A 22,397-nucleotide genomic window follows, 5' to 3' on the forward strand; every position below is an offset into this window, starting at 1 on the left:
TACCGAACTGGAACAACATGGTATATATGTAGCTGAGTAACAAAAAAACAAAAAGAATGTATACAAAAAAAGGTTTTATTTGAACTCATTGCAATCTGGGTTTGATCTTGCATGCAGCTGTCTAAACATAACTAAATCACATGAAATGTATAGTTTTCGCCTCTGTAGACTATAGACTGTAAGAATTTCCATTCCATGTCAGAGAGTTTTAGAAATCTGAATCTGTGGCTAAAGGCAGAATGTGTTTACCCATTGCCCTTTAATCAATACATAAGCAATTAAGAATATTCTACGTAAGAATTAAATTAAAAGGTGGAATAAAACGTGTTCTACTTAATGAAAAGTCACTCCATGAAGAGCTAGTATGCATGAATAAATATCCATAATGTCTGTCTGTCTGTCTGTCTGTCTGTCTGTCTGTCTGTCTGTCTGTCTGTCTGTCTGTCTGTCTGTCTGTCTGTCTGTCTGTCTGTATGTCTACAATTCAAGACAGAAGGTACTATGAGTCAATTTTAGTGGCTGTGTAGTGCGTACTGTGTTAGTACTGTCTATATTGGATCACATTGTATGACAGTGTAACAGTCTGATATGGTCCAGCTGAATGCCAATACCAAGATTTCTAATGTAGAACAAAGATGCAATTCATCAAGAGTATAGTGGTTTGAATACGTCCACACACAACTAACAAATGGGACAGAGGAGTGTGTTAATCAAATAAGCCCTCTATCCAAATGGAATGTCGCTGGTAGACATCACATGGCAAAAACAGAGACTGAAGTCAATGATGCTTGTTTACTTCAGCAAAATTAGGTCTCAGGAAATTAACATGAATGATCCACCTTGTCTCCACATTTGGAAGGTTTTGCCTTTGCTGGATGAGTTACTTAACTTGGTGGCATTTATTAGCTCTGTGTGTGTGCACACAACACATGATACTTAGTTTAGTCCTTAATAATATTCATATAACATTGACTTATTTTATAATACTTGCTTACTTTTAATGAAACTTTAATCTTTATCTGAATAATAACTCGGATAGACTCATCTGACTGAATTTCTGTTAATTCACTATTAATATGATGTTGTGCACTTTGACCACCTGTTGAATGCTTTTTCACCACCCATTTCCCAGGCAGCCGCAGTCCAAGTGCATGAGGGCCAATAGTACCATTTGGTAGTACTACTTTCTGGTACTACTTTCTTAATTCCTGATTCGTTTTCCCCCTTATATATAAGTATTATTTTTGTTAGTAGAACTTAGTACTTAGTCCGACTCCTCACTATATTTATTTTCTTCTTCTGTACCTGTCCTGTGTGTCAAATCATAAATACTGTAATGACAACTGCATATCAATACAGGTGTAGGCCTGCCGCCTATCCATCTATTTGGCTGTGTTCTGGTGGGGGTTAAAAATCTCTATAAGAAGGTAGAAGTCCCCTATGTGTTTGCAGATGTTCATTTGCATATAGACACACCCTCTGTAGATTTAACACCGCCTTCCTGCGATTTGATTGGACAACGCTGTCACTGGAGCTGTCAGCACGGCTGGGAAGGTTTTGGAGGTTTTCTCGTTTTCTCCTGGTCGAGTCACGCAACCCATAGCCTGGAGGGACAGTCACTTTGTCATAGGCTGTTGGTTGTCAGAGAAAGTTGGATATTAGACGACATTGGACGACGTTGTATATCTGACAACCAACCAGCCAATCACAGCGTTCCCATCCTTCCGGACTATGTACTCCTTACCTTTTCTTTTCCTCTGGAGCTCTGAGCTCCACAGTTGGAGAGGGTCTGAGCTTTGTTAGCAGCTTGGAAGAGCCACCAAGATAGAAAAAAGACTGCATCCATGTAGCAGCAACAGCTTTTGATTTAAAAAATGATCATCTGTACAAATAAAATGGATTATTCCCTCAGAACCCAATGCCAGCGAGTCCAAAAGCAGGTAAAACATCACTGTTTTAATGGCTGTTTAACTCGATTAAAGTTAGTCTATTAACAACTATTGCTAACGGGCTAACTAGCTTCAACCCCTGAGACAAGAAACTGACATTCATTCATTTGTGGGGAATGTTGTCTTCTTTGCACCTTAACCCTTCTAAAATAAATAACGCGTTCACAAATCCAGTATGCTTCATATACCTCGCTGTAGGAAAAACCTACGTAATGTTACTCCTGTCTCCAATCTTTTTAATCTATCAAAAAAAATATATATATATATATTGTTTAATGGACCTTTAACCCTTTTAAATGTATGTATATTTCTGTCACTGCCTCGTTCCTTAACAAACAAACACAAACAGTGTGAATGTGAAGAGCGAGGGAATTTGTATTCATTATTCAACTTTTCCTCCTTTGCTACAAACGTTATATTTTACAATGGCTAACAATTATAAGGCGGCGCAAACTTCTGGTTGTCCTATAACTTAACGTAACAGACAAAAAAGCTATAAAACACACGTTACTTACAATAAACAAAGGCGTTAATATGCATGGATAAATATACACATAATTGAAAATGCATTAATTGATGGAAAGTGACCAACCTTACTTTAAAGCTAGAACAATTGACTCGTTCCCCCCCATGTGTAGCTCGCCACATTATAGTTAAAATAAGGTTAACTGTTAACCAGATAAAAGATGCGCTTTCCTCCAGCAAAATTCATAAAAATGTATCGGTGCAATGCATGTGTTGTAAGCCAGGGTTGCTAACACAGTTGGATATGGATACAATACATGCATACTTGGCTTTGGGTAATTCGATTTACCCCAGTCTATTGTGCTGTAATGACAAATTATCTCGTGAAATGTGTCGACATTTCATATGAATTGATTTGCAGTGTTCGCAAATTAAGAGAAGTGACGATGACATCATCTTAAAATTTGCTCAAGCACTGTGTCCCTGTGTGTATGTGACTCAAGTAATGCAGTAGATTTTCTTTTGTCTTTGACATCAGATCGTGTCATTTTTGTAATATCTCGTTGAAAAGGATACAGAGAGATCAACGTTTTGATACCCAGTCCGATTAGGAACGTGTTTATTCCCCCCGTTTCCTTCTTTACATGCAAGCGACTTTATTGTGCTGTTATGTTGGCTGCACTCGACTGCCAATCAAAGTTGTTTTTCTCTTCTCTGCTGCCTTTCTTTCTGCAGCAGTGAGGGGGCGCCTTTCAAAGTGCAATCAAAGGCATGTTTGCTGCCTGCAGCTCAGCATCTAGAAGGAGATAGAACAGAGGGAGGAATGTGAGCAGGGAGGAATTCAGATCTTCTGACTGCTGTTGTCATGCCCACTGTGCATTTCTGAGGGGATAGACAGTCATTGTTTGCCATTCTTCTTGAATGGCATGTGTAGAGGCTGCACAGCAATGTCACCGATCACATCCGGGTAACTCTGTGAGATAGTTGAGCTGAGTTAACTGTCCCCCTAATTGTCATGTTGTGGTATGATAATGCCTGGTGTAATGGCTCAGACCTAGCCCTCCAAGCAGAACCCAAATGCTACTGAAGTTTCTGACATTTGTTCGACCCAGTGCATTGGGTCCTGTTCCACGTCGTCCATGCCACCTGATTAAAACATTTACTGGCTCATGTTTACATGTTAAAACGCCTCCCCGCGGCATGTGACGCCATTATTTTCCTTGAGTTATTCTGAATTCGGTAACTTTAAGTAGCTATACATCCCGGTGCGAATATCTCCTGTGGCGCGGAAGCCGTTAAGTATTTTTAATATATGTTTGCCCGATTTGGAAGCTTGGATTCTTCTTGTTTATTGACACCTCATTGTACCGCCTATCTGGCTAGCTAGTGGCGCTATAGCTATGACACAGCAGATCAGAGGCAGGGACGTAGCCTCACAAGCCAACCGCACACCGGGAGGCGGTACAATAAACGGTAAACAAACAAGAAGAAATAAAGCGACCAAATCGGTCAAACAAAGATTAAAAATACTTAACGGCTTCCGCGCCACAGGAGATATTCGCACCGGGATGTATAGCTACTTAAAGTTACCGAATTCAGAATAACTCAAGGAAAATAATGGCGTCACATGCCGCGGGTCCTATTTTAGAGAGAATCTCCACATCCGCATTTAGGAATTTCCATACGAAAATACACTAGCGAGCAGGGACCCAACGTAAAACTAAACAAAATATCAAAAAAGTTTTACGTAGGGTCCCGAAAGGGGCTAGCTCAGACCATGAACACAGACATTTAATTAGTCTACTTCCTGTACCTGGGGATTACTGGGGTTTAATGTTAGCCTCTATGCTCTGAAAACATGGGCATACAGATTAGAGAGCCTGCTAGCCAGACCCTGGCTGTTTCTAACTCATCTAAACTTGAGTTTCTCTAAGGCCTTTTTAGCTTGACAAAAATGCTGAATTCACAGATGCTAGACATGCATTTTTAAACAGTAGACAATAGTATAACCTCCCTTTTCCTGAGGGAGAGATGTTATAAATGGCGTTATTCTAACGCATCAACATGGTTCTCTACGACTACCACACTGCATCTCTTTGTTCTACCTGCTTGCCATGCTCACTCGTTCTCTGAGTGGTTCAGTCACTGCTTTTGCCTGTGTTTCTTCATGTAGACTGGTGGTTTGTTTGTCTTGGTTGTGTCTGCTGCTGTCCTACCCAGCAGCTCCCCTCCCCTCTCTCTCTCTTTCTCTCTCTCGCTCTGGGCTGCAGCTGGTTGTTTTGCGCTACTCTCTGAGTTCAGGTTGCAGAGCCAAAAACAGGGCTGGCTTCTGCTTGCATTTCCGGTGGGGGGGACGGGGGGATGGACGGACGGACGGACGGACGGATGAGTTGGTTGAGGCTGTCAGGACAACCGGTGTAACGATAAGGACGGACCCCCTGTTCAGCCTGCAGTTGGAATGCAGATTGAATATCCTTCTCCTGTATCTGCAGCCCCCTGCTCTCTCTTCTTCTTGTCCCTCCTCCCACTGACACATTTACCCTTGGAAGACTGCTGGCATCATTTTTCCTCTTCTTTGTTCTGCCTAGGTCATGCTCTCCTGCGTTGATATTCCTTTGCGAGTGGTGCTGCTGGTTCTGTTGTTGTTCTGAGCCTGTTAGCAAAAGCCTGTCTTTGTTCCTGTGTTTCTCTTTTTCCTTTAAGTGATGTCATCGTTGTTTTGCATTTCATTCCTGCCTTGGTCCTCTGGCTCCATCAATAAACAAATGACCTCTCCTGAGAGAGTTTGTGTTTTATGAATATCAAACCATCTGCACCTGTCCTAAATAATAAATAATCGTAAGTTATATGACTTATATTCAGCTAGACATACAGTATGGCTTTCAGGCTTTGTGTGAGACTCGGCCTGTTTGCAGTGCACATGAGTAATAAATACGATCATGAAATATACACAATGATATGTAATACAACATAATGGTCCCATTATTTCACTTTATCTCCCTATATAAAAGCCTATACATCTGAGATATTCAAGAGTAGGTAGTGGTACTAGTGGACTATAGTACATTATGTCAACTAGCTGAAGTTGTATATGGCTTGTACGGTGGTGGAAATACAGTGAGGTTGGTGGGTACCGGTATGTGGATGCAGCGTTGACGCAGCTCAACAGGCTGACTGACTCACTCCTCACTTGTTTATTACCCACAAGTTGACACAACTATTGATTATTTTGTATGAAAAATTGCAATTTTCACAAGGTGGGCTATTCTATTTCTGTGGTGCCATACAATTGTTTCCGTGTCTGAGCTATGATACTTCACTGGACTGTAACAGCAATGATACTTGTTTTTTAGTTTAAATGCTTTAGACTAGAGAAAAACTGAGTGGTACTTTCTACTAACCACAGCATTCTCAGGTCAGATTAATCAGAGTTAATCTTGTAAGTCCTCCTGATATAGAGGTGATGTTTTGTTGTGCGTCAGCAGATTTAGTGCAGACTGTACGATGTGTCACTTCCTGCTGTGACATAAACTGTACTTCCTGTTTCTTTGTGACTTGTTGCAGACACATCGGAGACACATTCTGTCCATGTCATTGTTAGGTGGTCAGAAGTTGGTACTGCGCTGCACCCCACCCCTGCCTCAAATCAGTAGGTGTAATATAGCCCCTCTTATAGCTTAGTTATTATTGGAGCTTTACTTAATGTTGCAAGACTGATGACATGGTCTAATTCATGAGTTAAATAGCGAGCGAGCGTCTGCCTTTACAGATGTTTTGCCTGGCTGTGTTTTGAGGTCGGAAACAAAATGGGTGTGCCATGCAGTTATTATCCAGTCCTACTGAAATCTGATGTTATAAACAAGAGGAGTGTATTATTTCCCTGTTTGTAGTTGTGCAGTGGTTAATATCCCCACTGGACTAGGGTCAAATCCCATAAGGGTAATCTCTGCTGTGTCTTCCTACAGCACTGTCTTCTCAGCTTTCATAACTCTATCTCAATAAAGCAAACACATTAAATGAAGTGGACAAACTGGCTGCTCAACAAAGAACACAAACGTGTTTGTTGGATCTGCGATTGTCTCTCATTCCTGTGTGTTGTGTTGATGGATGTTGAGAGTAGAGCCTGACCGATGACCGAGTTTTGTATTTCTATTCAATCTGAAAAACATAGATTTGCTTAAAGTAAAAATTCTAAAATAGGCAATCTACAAGCTTACAATGCGTCACGCTGTGAGTGACACGTTATATGTTTGTGTCTGGATATGCTTTTTTGGAAACATTTGAAAACTTAAAATGGGAACAACAGGTGGACAGATCGGCTGCATAATTGCAGATACCGATAGTGTCAAAAAAGGCAAATAATGTCGGATATATCAACCAACGCTAATATCTAGCTATAATTTTAATTCTGTATTCTCATACCAAGATCATCTGAGGCCAGTAACCTACATGCTACATTATGATAATTGACATCATCATTGAACAGTAGATACGTGCTGGTGAAAGCTTTTGTCTCGACTGTAGATGTTGACTGACAGACACCTGTGTGCCACTGGCCCATGGCGGAATGGTTCCCATGTTCACTTGTCGACACAAAAGTGGGTCAGGGTCTATGTCTCAACATGTTTTTTTTTTACTCCAATGCATTTCACAACCCCATTTCAATCCTCCTCTGTTCTATTTGATCTACTGTGACAGTGGGACTGTAATAACAATAAACCCAAGCAACAGATGGGGAGACGATAGTTATTATATACCACATTAATATTGCCGTCCGTATTTTAGATTTTCTGTTGTAACAGAAAATCTGTTAAACATTTAGCAAGGTAGCCGATCTACAAGGTCACTCACAATGGGACACGCTGTGAGTTTGTAGAGCTGCAATTTTCGTCCTTTGTTGTATGATAAAATATATTGTAGCTTAAGTGGTTAATGTGTGTACATATCCCTTCAGTCTGGGGGCTGCCTGCTGTTTGTTTATAGGTCGGGAGGTGGTGCCTCCTACAGGTCCGGGCCCCCTCAACGGACCTGTAGGAATAGGGGGTAAGTACGTACGTTACTGAGTTTCAACCACTGCAGAGAGAGGGGGTACGTTTCAATCACTGCAGAGAGAAGTGAAATACCACATGGAGCTACCAGTCATATAAACATAACATGGTGCCGAATGCCAGATAGCTGCCATGACCTTAAAATTAAGTAACAAGCTTCACCGTTCACTAGCCTGGCAGCCCCCCTTCCCCCCCCCCCCCCCCCCCCTGTGGTCTCTGACATGCGTCGAAGTGATTGTGATACGAGAACCCCCCCCCCCCCCCCCCCAATACGCCTAGATAATGGGACGAGCTGTTAAAGGGGAAACGGCACGTCCGTCCACACTGCAAATGCCAGTGTGGCTCCCTCAGGCTGCAGGGAACTAACTTGGCTTTGGGCTCTGCACTCGGGTTTCACATACAGGGCGAAGCTCCCACCGTCTGCTAGAGAGACCATTGTATGAGCGAGGCCTTATGCTACAGTAGATGGCTCTGGGTCCTGAGAGCAGGCCAGCTTCCTTCTCTGCATGGGTGTGTTTCTCTTGGCGACCAGGACGCTGCTGTGTTTGTGTGTTTGGTCTGGTCCAGAACTGCTACTGAGGAGAGCGCTGCCCTCTGGAAGGCCTCCTCAGCTCTGTCTGTCCGTCTGTCTGTCCATCAGTCCCTTCTTGTTCTACCAATGCTCGCTTCCTCATTATTGTGAATCCCCTTTTCAAATGAAGAACTGGGTATTTTTCTTCTGATGATATTGTGTTGCATCATGCATACACTATACAGTACATACTGCTACATTTATGTATGTGCAGTGTGTATGTATTGTGCCTCTCCTTCACATATCTTGAGGACCATCCATCCGATCCTCTTTCACACTTGGTGGGTTTATTGCTGAGGAACCAAGGCTGTGCCGTCTCGAGTGTCAAGTTGATCAGATCAGCGATTATCCAGAACCAGACCGCTTAATTCGGGCACGCATTCCAAACACCTACACATGTGCTGAACGAGCACACCACTAGTCTATCATTAATCCAGCTTCTTATCCATAGAGTTTGTTGTTTGAGCAGCAGTGTGACCTCTCTGTATCCTCTATGCATGTCCTTGTTGGCTTTCTGTAGAGAAACACCATAACAGGAGGAATGTTTTTACAACATCACTGCAGACTGTTCTCTCCTCCGCAGTTGTTTTTAAGGTATCCAACACTACTGTGCGTGCGCGTGCGTGCGTTCCACTCTACCCACCAGTGGTAGGCGCACTTCAGGGCCTAAACTCCTTTGACTGCAAAATGTGTTCAGTTTTGTTATACATTGTGCATTCGTCATATATTTGTCACATACTTTATGCTCTGTTGATCTCCTGTAACAGGGGGAGTATGACTTCATATTCATTCATACAAACGACACAACCTAAGTTCTAATCGTACAGTATATCTGATATCATATATATTTCACACTGACACATCTTCTTTTACATTTTACACATAACAATACCCAAGCAATACATAATGCAAAAGCATCATAGAAGGAATACAATGGTATCACTTTTCTCACACTGTCAGAATCGGCAGGAGTATCCCAAGTGTGTAAGACAACACTGTTTCAAATGCCCTGAATTTATACATAATCTGAATGAACGCTGAGGTGAACGCTGATTTATCTCTTATCAGTAACCAAAGTTGTGTGTGTGTGTGTAGGTGATGGTGAACGGTGAGAAGGACAGAGCGTCTCTGTTGTACATGAAGGCCATGGTGAGCAGGGGCAGCGTGGACGCCGTGTCTCAGCAGATGGCTTCTCATCCCCGGTACTTGGAGAGCTTCCTACGCACACAGCACTACATTCTGCACATGGACGGCCCCCTGCCTCTGCCCTACAGACACTACATCGCTATCATGGTCAGTAGTACGCCTGCCAGCCGCTCTGCATGCGTGAATATAGTGAACTTATCGTAAGCATCGGTGGGAAATGAGTATAGAAATAGTATCTCCTTCTTATCAAATGGCCCTGGTAAAAAGAGAAAGTCAGCCATTACCCATTAGAAAGCCTTTTGAGTAAATGTCTTAATATATTCAATTGTAATTTTCTCATTTTAAATATACCTAAAGGACCTACTTTTCAACCTACCTTCATATTGGTCCTCACTAATGCTCATGATAAAATGCCACACATTTCTTCTACTCGGTCTGTGTCTCTTAGGAGGGCTGTGGGCAGTTCAGAAACCTGCCCACCAGTGACATCATCGACGGGGAATCCAAGCTAATAGAAACGGCAGGCTATCTATTACTGAAAAGTTTCAATGCGATAATGGAAGCCATCGTTCTTACAATATTAAAAATCTAAATATACAGTATATTTTAAAAAAAAGTCTAAAAAAGAATCTGCCTAATGATGATGTCACTGGTGGACGGTTCCTGAACTGCCCACAGCCCTCCTATGAGACACAGACTGAGTAGAAAGAAATTGTGGCATTAGTGAGGACCAATTATATGAAGATAGGTTGAAAAGTGGTGAAGTGGTCCTTTTAAAGATCCAGTGTCACAGATGTATGTCCTCCTAAATAGCGGGTATTATTGTTATATTCTGTTTTTATAGCATGGATCCTCCTAGCGGCTGAGCAAAAGTACCAAACTCATGGCATTGTCAGGACTGTATAAAATGCAAATGGTTTTCTCTCTTAGTTTTATAAAGTTTATTCTAATCTGTATGTCTTACAGATGAAAGTGTTCAAATAAACATAAATGCAGTTTTGTCTGAAATATTTGGTTAAATTTGAGAATGCAGAGATTTCATTCCCTAATGGCAGAGAAAGACGTAATTTCAACCCATAAGAATTCCTCCTCACTTCAACAAATTTGAACAAACGCAGTATCTTTTGGGTATGGCAGTGGGTGACGATGATTGTTGCATCTGCTGTTGCCATCTTCATCGATAAGTAAATAAGTAGCCCTGGGAACCAACTGTTCCCAAGCCATGTGGCCCATCAGTCTGTTTCTGTGTGAGTCGGGATGATGTATAAGTACACCCCCTGGAGTATGTCAAAGGGACTTAACCCCTATCCAACCCTTGAGAGCCAAAAACCCTGACCTCCCAATTTCAGTGTGGACATTCTACCACAAGGCCACTGAGCTGGTGTATCTTCCATGGTAACAATAACATAGGTTGAACATGCTGACAGCATTGGTGTAACTTTCATACACACTATATTTATTATTTATTTATTTGATACCTTTTTGAAATATTAACCCATTTTGGGTGGGAACCCCTTTTGGTGTTAGCATTATGTTATGCTTTAGCTATTGAAAAATAGCTAAAATCTACAAGCTCATAGCGCGCCACCGAGTGGCGCGCTATGAGCTTGTAGGTCTGCTATTTTTTTTATCGAAGAACGACTGACATAGAAACATAGCTTTTTCAGAAAACTGTCAGGATGTAGAAGATATCTTTAGAATCTGATCTCAAGTCAGAATGGGTTAACTTAAAAAAACTCATGTTTTTATACTGGAAGTCAATGGGGTATGGATTGGGCTGAAACTTTGCCCAAAATGTGTAGAGAGAGCACTGATAGTATACTATCAGTCATAGTACTCCTTATGTCATAAAATGACAAACATGTCATGCATGATGACATCAGAGATCCACAGGGAAGCCAAACTGTTTTCAAGGACTTGGACTTTGACCGCCTGTATGGAATGAATGGTGTTTCTCAACCTCCCCTTCTCTTCTGCTCCGCAGGCCGCGGCGAGGCACCACTGTAGCTATCTGGTGGCTCTCCACTCAGCCCAGTTCCTGCGGGTCGGCGGGGATGCTCAGTGGTTGCAGGGTCTGGATGCAGTGCCCCCACGCCTTCGCCACCTCAACCACATCAACAAGGTCCTGGCTCACCAGCCCTGGCTGACTGCCTGCTCACACATCCAGGTATGCAACCACGACGGTCACTAGCACACGCACACAAGCGCACACACACACAGAACACCCTGAGAGCTTGACGCATACTGGGGATTAGTGCCCGACCAATGCCAGTTATTTGGGTCCGATGCCGACCCTTTTTTTGTTTGTTTTTGAAGAAGAAATCTGGTTTATTTTGGTGTTTTACTGCCGGATGTGTCACTGCTCACTAAGTAATATCAAAGGTAATGTCTTGGCCTTCTATTGGCCAGACGACTGATACTTTTCAAATGGAAAAAACATTCCTCCCATGTTCCCACTTACTCTCATTGGATCAAAGAGGTTATGTAGTTTCTCAAATTCCTTTCCAAGGTTCCCTTTTATACAGCCGGGCAGTGGCAACCTTTCTTGTCATTTTGTGTTGGGCTCCTCTGGAGATATTGGCCTGTGTGACAGTTTGTATCGGTGCGTGTGCATGGTGTGTCTAAAGTTGATATAATGGCTAAACTGAAGATTTGTTAGTATTGTTTGACCTGCGTATAATAACTGTTCATACAGGGAAACATAAGGGATTAATTCTGTCTAGAATCAAAAAATCGGCCAGATGACTAGGCACAATACATGCTGGAAACGGGTGTATTATTCTTTTCCAAAGTAATGCAGTCATGACTCATGTTACCCAAACTAATATTAGAATCGGTATCAGTTCCAGAGGTCCCATAAGTGTCAACATCTGATATCAGTTATCTGACCCGCAGGTCAGACATGTGTCCACAATGTGTGTGTGAACCACATTGTGTGGTGTTTTGTCTCCTCCAGACTCTGTTGAAGACAGGAGAGCAGTGCTGGTCGCTGGCTGAGTTGGTCCAAGCTGTGGTTCTGCTGGCACACTGTCACGCTCTATGCGGCTTCGTGTTTGGCTGTGGAACGGACACGGAGGCCGTCCCGATCCCCAAAACACCCAATGGGACACCCCCGCCCAGCTACTGCCCATCTGACGCTGCCAACGGCAACACCCCCAACCTGTCCGCCTCCGAACACTTCACCAGACGACGGGTAAACTTTTTTTCACACACTCGTGAGCATACCTATTTACACGCACATCGACGGTGGGTGCTGTGCCAATAAGGCATAACATTGAATTATTGATGGAGATGGGGCCCACACACCAGTTTCAGGCAAAGGATTTACTTGACCCGATGAAGATCTTGTGAGATTGAAACGTTGTCCGAAAATTAAGTAAATCTGTAAAACTGGTGTGCGGGCCCTAGCCCCTTCAATATTTTCACAGTCACAACGTCTGCATAACAAGTTCTCGAGTTACGTGCATTACAACCGTACACACACACACACACACACTCACGCAGACACACACATGGAGACGTGGTGCATTTATAGTAGGATTTTAGGACAAGAGATGCAGATCCCTTTTTGCATTTTCTGTGGATGCTGTTTGCATGAAATATGCTGAGTCTGTTCCAGACGTGGAAAGAAAATATTACACAGGTCTGGCTGTAATTTAGCAACACATGGTGAAATAACTGACGACCACAAAACGCAGGTGCTCGGCAAATGCGAATGCATAAGAACTGCCTGCCCCCAAATGGCATGTGGTCCTTGGTGGTCCTGGTCTTGTGTGATTATGTCCATTTGTGTTTGTGTCTGTTTTGTGTTCTTCTGTCTGTCCAGTAGTTTTAGCTTTTTATGTGTCACATTATGCTGTTGTAACGCTTAAATTTCCCCTCTGGGATTAATAAAGTATATCTCGTCTCATCTCATCGCCTACCTAAGGCATTAGACCCATTGACATAGCTGTGTGTGTGTGTGTGTGTGTGTGTGTGTGTGTGTGTGTGTGTGTGTGTGTGTGTGTGTGTGTGTGTGTGTGTGTGTGTGTGTGTGTGTGTGTGTGTGTGTGTGTGTGTGTGTGTGTGGAGGGGCACTATGTACTATAAATAATAAATAAATAAAAGTTAAGATTGTTTAGAAAATTCAAGAATGAATAACAGACCGTTGAGCGGCGTTATGCGTGGTGTTCATAGTTCAAATTCTGTCTGGCATCTTGTGTGTGTGTGTGTGTGCATGAAGATTCCCAGGGGTGAGGTGGTGACCGTGTGCTTGTTGTCCCCACAGTCTCTGGACTCCAGCTGCGACATGGTGGGTCTCAAAGAAAGGATCCACAGATCACAGGAGGAGAAGGAGAAACGAGAGGAGCGCCTCCTTCTGGTTCACACACTCCAGCAAACAGGTAGCCATTATTGACCTACTTGAGATACTGACACATTTCTGTTATCTTTGTGGGGACTTCAAAGGCAATTTTTCATTACATTTTTACTTGGCCACTGGCCCAACATAAACGTAACCTCAAAATCTGTAACCCGGGTCGCCCCGGTGGCTCACCTGGTAAGAGCGCATGCCAAATATAAGGCTGTAGTTCTTCACACAGCTCGTTGTGTCACTGTCACTATCAAAGATAACGCGGAAATATTTTAAAATAAATCTTAACCAAGGCTGTCCCTCTATTTTTGTGGATGACTTATTATTATTTTTTAAGATATTTTTTTGCGGCTTACGCCTTTATTGATTTTTTAAGGGATAGAAAGTAGGCTGACAGGAAACGGGAGAGAGATGGGGGGATGACATGCGGTAAAGGCCGTGTCGGGTCCGAACCCGCAGCACACCGCGACTGGATCACCAGTCCGGTGCCCAGACCGTTACGCTACGGCCTGGGCCTGTGGATGACTTATTAATAATAGAACGCACACTCACTCGCCCACAGGTGTATCCACTCTATACAGCAGTTAACCCGTGTGTTGTGCTATCCAGTAGCAGCAGTTAAACTTCACATGAAAGCTGAACGGATAATCATGCGTCATGTGTATATTTACTGACTTGCTCCTCCATCCCCGTCCCGTCCCGTCAGACACGGAGGAGGAAGAGGAGGTGCTATACTGCGCAGACTCCTCTCGTTTCATCTCGGACCCTGACTTCTACTACCAGGAGATCGCCCGCCGAGAGGACGACCACTTCCAAGTGTTCAGGGTTCAGGTGAGGACAGTCGAAGAGAATCTGACACCAGCCCGTTCACAACAGGTGCTCCGGTCACTAACATGTTGTTGTGTTACGAAACATTGAGCCCACAGCATACTTTGTCATGCGGCGGTGTCGAGCGATAATTAGCCTCTGTACCCAGGCTTTCATTCTCGTCGGCGCGAAAAATAAAAGCCTGGGGTAAAACGCATTGGCCGCTCTGGTCTAGAAGTGGGAGTCAACCCTTCCCGGGTGGGCGTTGCTCGATGTGACGTAGTGCTGCACTAAGGGGAGGAGAGGAGGGACCGGGGGCTGACGGACAGATCGGCGTGTGCAAATCTCAGCCGCGACCCGCCCCTCTAGACCAGGGGTTCTCAACGTTTTTGGCTGTCTCGCGTCCCTCGCCCCCCCCCCCTCCCCACCCCCAATACAATCTTGACTGCAAAAATAACCTTAATATCAGAGAAAATATATCATAAATGAATACTGAAACAAATCGACGCATCCATAGGACGTCTTAGCGCATCCTCAATAAGCGCATCCTCAATCATTTTTCAGTCGGACTCTTGGCCACCGTACGCTTCGCTCTTCAGTCATATTAGCTTACCGTTCACCTAGCTGTTAGCGCGGCAGAAAGAATGCCTCGTATCTGCTCATCTAGGGCGCTCTCCGGATAAGCGACTCTTGGTTTCACTTTTTCTGTGTTTTTCTATGTCTGGCTTTCCAAATAATCACCATTCCAATATTGGTAATAGCCCTAGAATGTCTGTGGTGATCTTACATACATTTCATGTATTCCAAATAGAGGGTATGCGTGTGACATCATCATCAAACCCGGAAGTTATGCAGGAATGCCTACTGAGTGGCAAAAAACTACATCTGGCCTTGACAGCCCATACATCCAAACAGAAAAGTCCTATCTGACTGCATTAAACGACTTTAAATAATGTTAAACTCACATTGCCTGTTGCTTTGCCACTCGATGTGCCATTCACTTTAAGCATGCGCATACCCTCTATACACAGCAATAGATTGGTCCTATCCACACATGGTTAGCAGACTGACCATGTCTGCATTTAAACTTGTAGCACTGCATTAATTAATTAATTCCTAAGACTTGGAGTTGCAGATATTGTGTTCTAGTTTCATATCCATTTGAAAGTTCTGGCAGAAAACGTGTTTTATGTAAAATATCGCCACGTTTACTTTTATGTCCTAGTGGGCATGACGTTAAACTGTTACGTTCGAGAGGACCGGCGACCCTCGAATGTAAACAGCCACGAAAGGACACTATGGATCATTACACGAGGAAAACCTGGACAGAAAATATGAGGGAACAGTTGAACGTATGGGACACACAATTGACAGGTGGTAACTGATCACACCACCTATTTTGTGTGCTCCATACATTTGTGCTTAAGGTTTGATATGTTCAGTCTTGCACTCATTCCGGGCCCCTCGCCAGAGAGAATGTCGTCAATATTTTACTAAATATACGTTTTCTGCCAGAACTTTCAAATGAACACGAAACTAGTCTCCAAAACGACTCCAAGCCTTAGGAATGAATTATTGGGTGTGTGCACACGCAGTGATACAAGTTTAAATGCCGACGAGGTCGGTCTGCTAACCATGCATAGAAACAATCTATGGCTGTGTATTTGGAAGACATGAAATGTATATTAGATCACAGACATTCTGGGGCTATTAACTTATTTTCAACTAATATTCAAAGTTCAAACATGTATTCCCCAAAACCAACTTACAGTTGGTTAATTTAAAATGTATTTGTGTGTGCTTGTGCTCCGGGCAAGTGACGTTTGTGTCCGGACAAGTGTATGGGAAATTAATTGTTCGAAGGACAAGTGCCTAAAAAAGTTAATGTCAAGCCCTGCCCCCAAAATAATGTATTCTCCCGGAAGTAGTTGAGAGACAGCTCTCACAATATACTGTGTTTATGAATGGGACAGACATGTTAATGTCGGACTCAGCCTGCATTACATACAATACCTTTTAAGTGTCTGTGTATTTGTTTTGATTATACCTCAATTTTGTTCTCCAAGGATTTGAGGGGCTATCTATAACTACAAGTTGACATTGGCTATGCTATGTCAACATCACTGTTGAATACTGTGCTAGGTCTATCTATGTAAATGAACAACTTTAACCATAGCATCCCTATTCTGGGGTGAAGATTCAGAAAAAATAGCAGTTCTCCAACTTCTCCATGCACATACCATTGCAAAGTGTTCTGAGCGTCTAGATCAGCTGTATTTAGTGTAAAGTGAAAACTGGAACTGGGGGACTCGGATTGACTAAATATAGTCTTAGTGGTTTTATTGAAGATAATTTACAATAACATAACATTTGTATGGTTCATTAAACATCAACTCCAACCCTCAACTTCAACCCTCGTCTCCCAGTGCAGACCTTTTTGAATGCATGTGTTATGATACTTATCCATTCATGTCTGCCAACCTAGCTGCACATAGTCAAACATCAGAAACACTTAATTCCCATCTAAATACATACAGTATACTGTTACAAGAGATTTTCCCCCCATGATTTAGATATGATTGATGGCAGACTATATTAGTTCTACCCAAGAAAATTTAAAATGACGCTCCGAGATCACCCAAGCTTTATCTTATTTCCTCTTGAACTGTATGTTATGGAATGTTCCCCAAAGGGGATTGGAGCTTAAAGTGCATATTCGTGGTAAATGTAATTACATTTTAGTTGCATGTTTTCAGTTTTAATTTTTTGTGTTATCTAATAAGTTGTGTTTATTGTTCAAATCCCTGTGCATGTATAGTCCTTGGAGAGTAACGTGTTTCTGGTTGTAATCCTGTTTGCTTAGCAAAATGGTTTGATTGATTCATTGAATACTTTATTAACAGTTTGCAAAAGGTACAATTATACAATATTGCTAAAAAACATGACACAAAAAGCCCTGAGGGCTTGTTTCAATTGTGGTCCTGTATTCAATTCATCAGTCAGGTTAGTTAACTACTTGACTAGCCTGACTGGCCTTTTAATGCTGTCCAAATCTTCTCTTCAGGGGTATATGTCCATTAGAGTTCTCAAATTCTGCCAGAACCCGACACAACTTTTTCGGGCTGGGCCCATTTTCAGGCCCATTGAGAACTCTTAATGTTCATAATCTCAGGGAAGTTTTTAAGTGACTATATTGTGTTAATTGAGTCACCCTATAGCAGTGGTTCTCAAAGTGGGCCCTGAGGGTTACTTGAGGGGGTTCCAACTGGGCGCCTGTGGGTCTGAGATTGTGCAAATGGACATTTGGTTCACTCTCAGAGTTTTAATTCCTTGAAATTAAAATGTTGTAGAACCAAGGCCCTAAAGGGATATTTTTGTTGGTAAGGTTAGGTTTGAAGGTTTGTTTGAAGTTAAGTTTGTGTTGTATTTTTAACAGGACTATTCGTGGGAGGACCACGGCTTCTCGCTGGTCAACAGGTTGTACTCGGACATTGGACATCTCCTAGACGATCGGTTCAGGAGCGTCACCGGTCTCCCATCCGTCCACAGTCCAGACCTGAAGAGAGCCATATGGAATTACATTCACTGTGTGCTAGGGATACGGTGAGTCCATTTGAAGTGTAAAACTGTATATATTCATCTGGAATATTTGATTTGCATAACTGTACATTCATCAGGGATATATTGATTTGTATATCTGGTTACATCAGGAATATATGATTTGTATAAGTGGATTCTTCAGAAATATATAATTTGTTAATTTGTGCATACTGTGTGTTTATAGTTACGATGACTATGACTATGGGGAGGTGAACCAGCTGTTGGAGAGGGATCTAAAACTCTACATCAAGGCTGTAGCGTGTTTCCCAGATGTCACCAGGACTCCAGTCTACCCTCTGCCCTGGACCCCACTCAAACCATCAGAACGGGTCAGTAACCCTTATTGATCGTCTGCTGCCATTTTTACAATTTATGCATTTAGCAGACGCTGTCTTATCCCGAGCGATTTACAAAGTGCAAGGAGTGAGTTTGTGCCATGGACCCTGGTCAACTGAGTGCTGAGAACAATTGTGAATTGGAGAACAAGACCACATCATTTACAGTGACTTACTGTCGTTGTTATTTAGCAAGAGAATCTGCATTATAGCAACAAAGCAAAAACAATAATATATAGGTGGTAAATCATGTGCTATTAAGACTAACTTATAATTAGTCAAACAACATTTCAACACCACGTTAAAAATATGCAATGTCATGCTATGAGAATAGACTGAATTCAACTTTAGAGACTGCCACATGCAGAGCAAAACGATGAGAAAAAATATTTAAACAAAGTACCGCTGATAGAAGAACTTCTTCGTCTCTCTAGATAAGAACTGTTGAAATGCTGTGCAGGTGTACTGTTAGAGTACCTGCTATTTCTTTCATGTTTCACTTTTGCTTCTTCTAAACCTACCGGTGTCATTCACAAGTCTGAAGTCTGTGAATAAAGTGAAATAAACATGGAGGTACATTGTTGGCCGGAGTAAATGGAAGCGTGGATACTTGAGAGTAGTGAGTTGTATTGGATTTGTTTGCAGTATGCTCTGTAAATGTGACGACTGACACACGCTGCTAAACCCGATGCTAACTGATTCTAAATCAGCTCCCCTGGTGTCTCCCACAGATACATGTGAACTTACTGATCATGGAGGCTCGTCTGCAGGCTGAGCTCCTGTACGCGCTGAGAGCCATCACTCAATACATGATCGCCTAGTTCCCAGACACACCCAAAGTCCAACTGCCCAGCGGTACGTACGGAGAGACCAGGTTAACCCATTCTGACCTGAGATCAGATTCATACGAGGTTTCCGCCGGGGACACACTGGTCTGATGAACCCATTCTGACCTGAGATCAGATTCAAAAAATGTCAGTCGCTCTTCGATTTTTCAAAAATAGCAGACCTACAAGCTCGTATCGCGCCACTCGGTGGCGCGATATGAGCTTGTAGATCTGCTATTTTAAAATAGCTAAAGCATAACATGATGCTGACACCAAAATGGGTGCCCGGTCAGAATGGGTTAAGAGATACAAGGATGGAGATGGCGGGTGGGGGAGAGAGAGACACACGTTTCAGGATAAAAAAAAACAACCACGTCTCGCGGATGCGCTCCTTTTTCCGATTCATTCTCCAGTTGTATTTACAGTATGAAAAGCTCCCCTCTTGTCTCCTCATCTCTTCTTTACATTTTATGTGAAGGGTGGCTTGCGTCGCGACATCCTCATATCAAACATCTCTTCTCTCCAAATGGTTATGTGCAATTATTACTAGCAATTTTAATTTCTGTTGGTATTGTTTGTGTTCCAACATTATTGTGATGAAAGCAGACTGTGCTTCATTGTAGCAATGTGATGGTTACCAGTGGCCAAGACCTTGTTGGTTTATCACTCTACTTTTTGTATTCAGCTATGCTCTTCTCTAAAACGAAACAAAGATATTCATCTTTTTCTACAAGTTGAATGAATGTTGTTGAGAGACCTGGCCATCCTTTGTTCTGTGACAATCCTACGTGATTGTTGGTGGTTTGAATGGAGAACGAAGAGGAGAAACATTTACAAAAGTGATGGTCAAGAACAAAGTCAAAGGTGACACTGCTGGAGGATATCACATACCCATAGTTTCTTTTAATAAGCACTTTTTTAACTTTATATATTTATAATGCAATGTACATGTACGTATCTCAATGGTAGAAATTGAGACCCACAGTATGTTGGTCTGATGCCTTGCTTGTTCACTGAATGATGCAGAGCAGACTTGTGAGACTGAGTCCTTCAACTTTCAGACTCCGTTACAGTTTTCAACCATAAATGTTTTTCTTAGTCAATTGGAATCTAATTCAGGACCTGCAGTGTTAGTTAGGTCTTAATTATTGGGACTGTGCTATGCCCTGGTTTCAGCCATTGCAACAAAAAAAAAACTTTGCTGAGAAATATTGTTTGCAAGGCTGTTAATCAAAACGCATTCAACAGTCTATAGAGAAATGGATAAGCTAAAAGAAAATGGGTCAGTGAAGGAAAACTGAGCCATTAGCAAGTGTTTTTAATATTGACGTGCTTTGGCAAAGAAATGAAGGAGTTTCCATCTTAAAAGTAACTTGTACTTAGTTGCACAAGTCTTTCAACAAGTGTCGCTCAAAAATAAAATCAACAGACAATGTTATTTTTACACTAAAATGACAATTGTCAAAAGGGTCGTATGACAAAGAATAAATTAGCCTGTGAAAGTTAGAAAGACGACAACCATCCCCAAAAAATGCAGCAATGCACTGGATAGATGGATGGATTGAAGGGGTTTAGCACTGCTCTGTATTTTACACAAAAAGGTGTCCATGAGTATAAGTGCACTGGTTGTCAATCACTAATGAATCTTGATTACTCAACAACAGTATGGAGTTATGATAAAAAGCTTTTTGTCAACTTTGTATTTGGTGAGATGTATTAAAGCAAATTACCAGGTAAAGATCCATGGTACAATGTGCAAAGTAGATATTTTATAAACTTGTATCTTAGTTTTCTTTTTTTACTTTTTTGTAAACTGTAGGAGAGTACTATGATTGTCCTCTTGTATCTGGGTTTGCTGCTAAACCTTTTGTGCTGCACCCCCAGTAGCTTTAGAGGTGTGGATGATTTTTAGGTTTAGTACTACAAGATCGAGAGAGACTTAACAGTAAAGCTTCATTTGCACGCCGTAGTATGACGCGGTTGCTTGCCGACCAGAACTTAATTTGAAAGCTAACGTGTCGCGATGGCTTGAACATTCTTGGCGGAAAGCAACGCCGTCACACTATGAAGTACAAATTGGGCTTAATGTGTATCAGTTAAAGTGAAAAGTGCTGTTAATGCAGATGTTAATACAAGTGTTACAAGTGCTAACGCAGGTATTGATACAGGTGTTAATGCAGGTGCCTTGAGGCCAAACTGAAGTGGCGCTGGAGAGCTTTGGTTACTGGGAAACCTCCACACTGAATAAAATGGAGTAACTGGTGGTCCTTTTTCCTGTAAAGACGGGAAGTGTTTGGAAGCACAGTACAGACCTTATGGTGTTGATCAACACACCTGTGATATGGTGACTGAAGGCTGTAAATGCTTGTCTCTGTTTGACATCACCTACAAACCCCAGCGACTCGGCAAGAGCCTACGACACAGATGGATGTTACAGTTGTTCAGATTTACCACGTAAATTAATGGACAATAAAACTTAACAAAAAAAATGAACAAGTGAAAAAAAAACAAGGAAAAAAAAAGTTTTCTTTTTTTGGAAATGTGAAAAACATGTTTTCTATAAAGATGTTATATCAAATACTTTGTTTTGTTTTGTGTTTGTTGTGGCTGTGAAAGGGCCTAATTTCAAAACTATTTTTGTTTGTGTGTGTGTGTGTGTGTGTGTGGGGGGGGGGGGGGGTGTATGTGCATGCACATGCATACAGTGAATGGACAATCGAGTGGTAAAGTGAGTTCAACATTGTTTAATGTAATCCGATAGGACCTTTCTGTTTGGATGTATGGGTTGTCAAGGCCACTCAGTAGGCGTTCCCGCATTACTTCCGGGTATGATGATGATGTCACGCAAATACCCTCTATATTTATTATATTCACTGTATGATGTGCTCAAGAAAAGGCCATTGGGGCCCCCAAAGTCATTAGAGTTCATCTTGTAAACTTCTTTATATTTGAAGTGTACATTTTGCCCTATGGATGGCGATAGAAGAAGGGCAATGGGGCCACCTAAATCTGTACAGGGTTCATGGACAAAGTGTTGGATGGCCCAAAAAATGCATGCAAATCCACAAAATGTCTATAGGAGAAATGGGTATACAGCCCACCACTTTCATAAACTGTTTTTGATTTGTCACTTAGGGGGCCATAAGTGTTATCCAAAATAAATGCTATGGGAGTATGGGTGGACTTAAATCAGGCACCACAAGAGAGCCCACGAACAGTTGAAGACCCAGTTGAAGGAGTTCTGCAGAGGACAGAAATTCCTCCTATATAGTCAAAGTAGGAGACTGATACAAGAAAA

At 42.2% G+C, this 22,397-nt stretch overlaps 1 protein-coding gene across 1 annotated transcript; it reads left to right on the forward strand.

The window, feature by feature from the left end:
• Window positions 1-1,788: 1,788 nt before the first annotated feature.
• Window positions 1,789-21,677, forward strand: sesn4 (sestrin 4). Its single transcript, XM_083785927.1, has 10 exons — window positions 1,789-1,940; window positions 9,129-9,326; window positions 11,164-11,346; window positions 12,136-12,372; window positions 13,447-13,561; window positions 14,237-14,361; window positions 17,774-17,940; window positions 18,122-18,266; window positions 19,004-19,145; window positions 19,397-21,677. Exons 1-9 carry the CDS (start codon window positions 1,875-1,877, stop codon window positions 19,091-19,093), a joined length of 1,326 nt encoding a protein of 441 aa, XP_083642053.1. The 5' UTR covers window positions 1,789-1,874; the 3' UTR covers window positions 19,094-19,145; window positions 19,397-21,677.
• The last annotated feature ends 720 nt before the right edge of the window (window positions 21,678-22,397 follow it).

This window comes from Protomyctophum parallelum (assembly GCF_964188405.1).
Source record: "Protomyctophum parallelum genome assembly, chromosome: 16".
Lineage (NCBI taxonomy): Eukaryota > Metazoa > Chordata > Actinopteri > Myctophiformes > Myctophidae > Protomyctophum > Protomyctophum parallelum.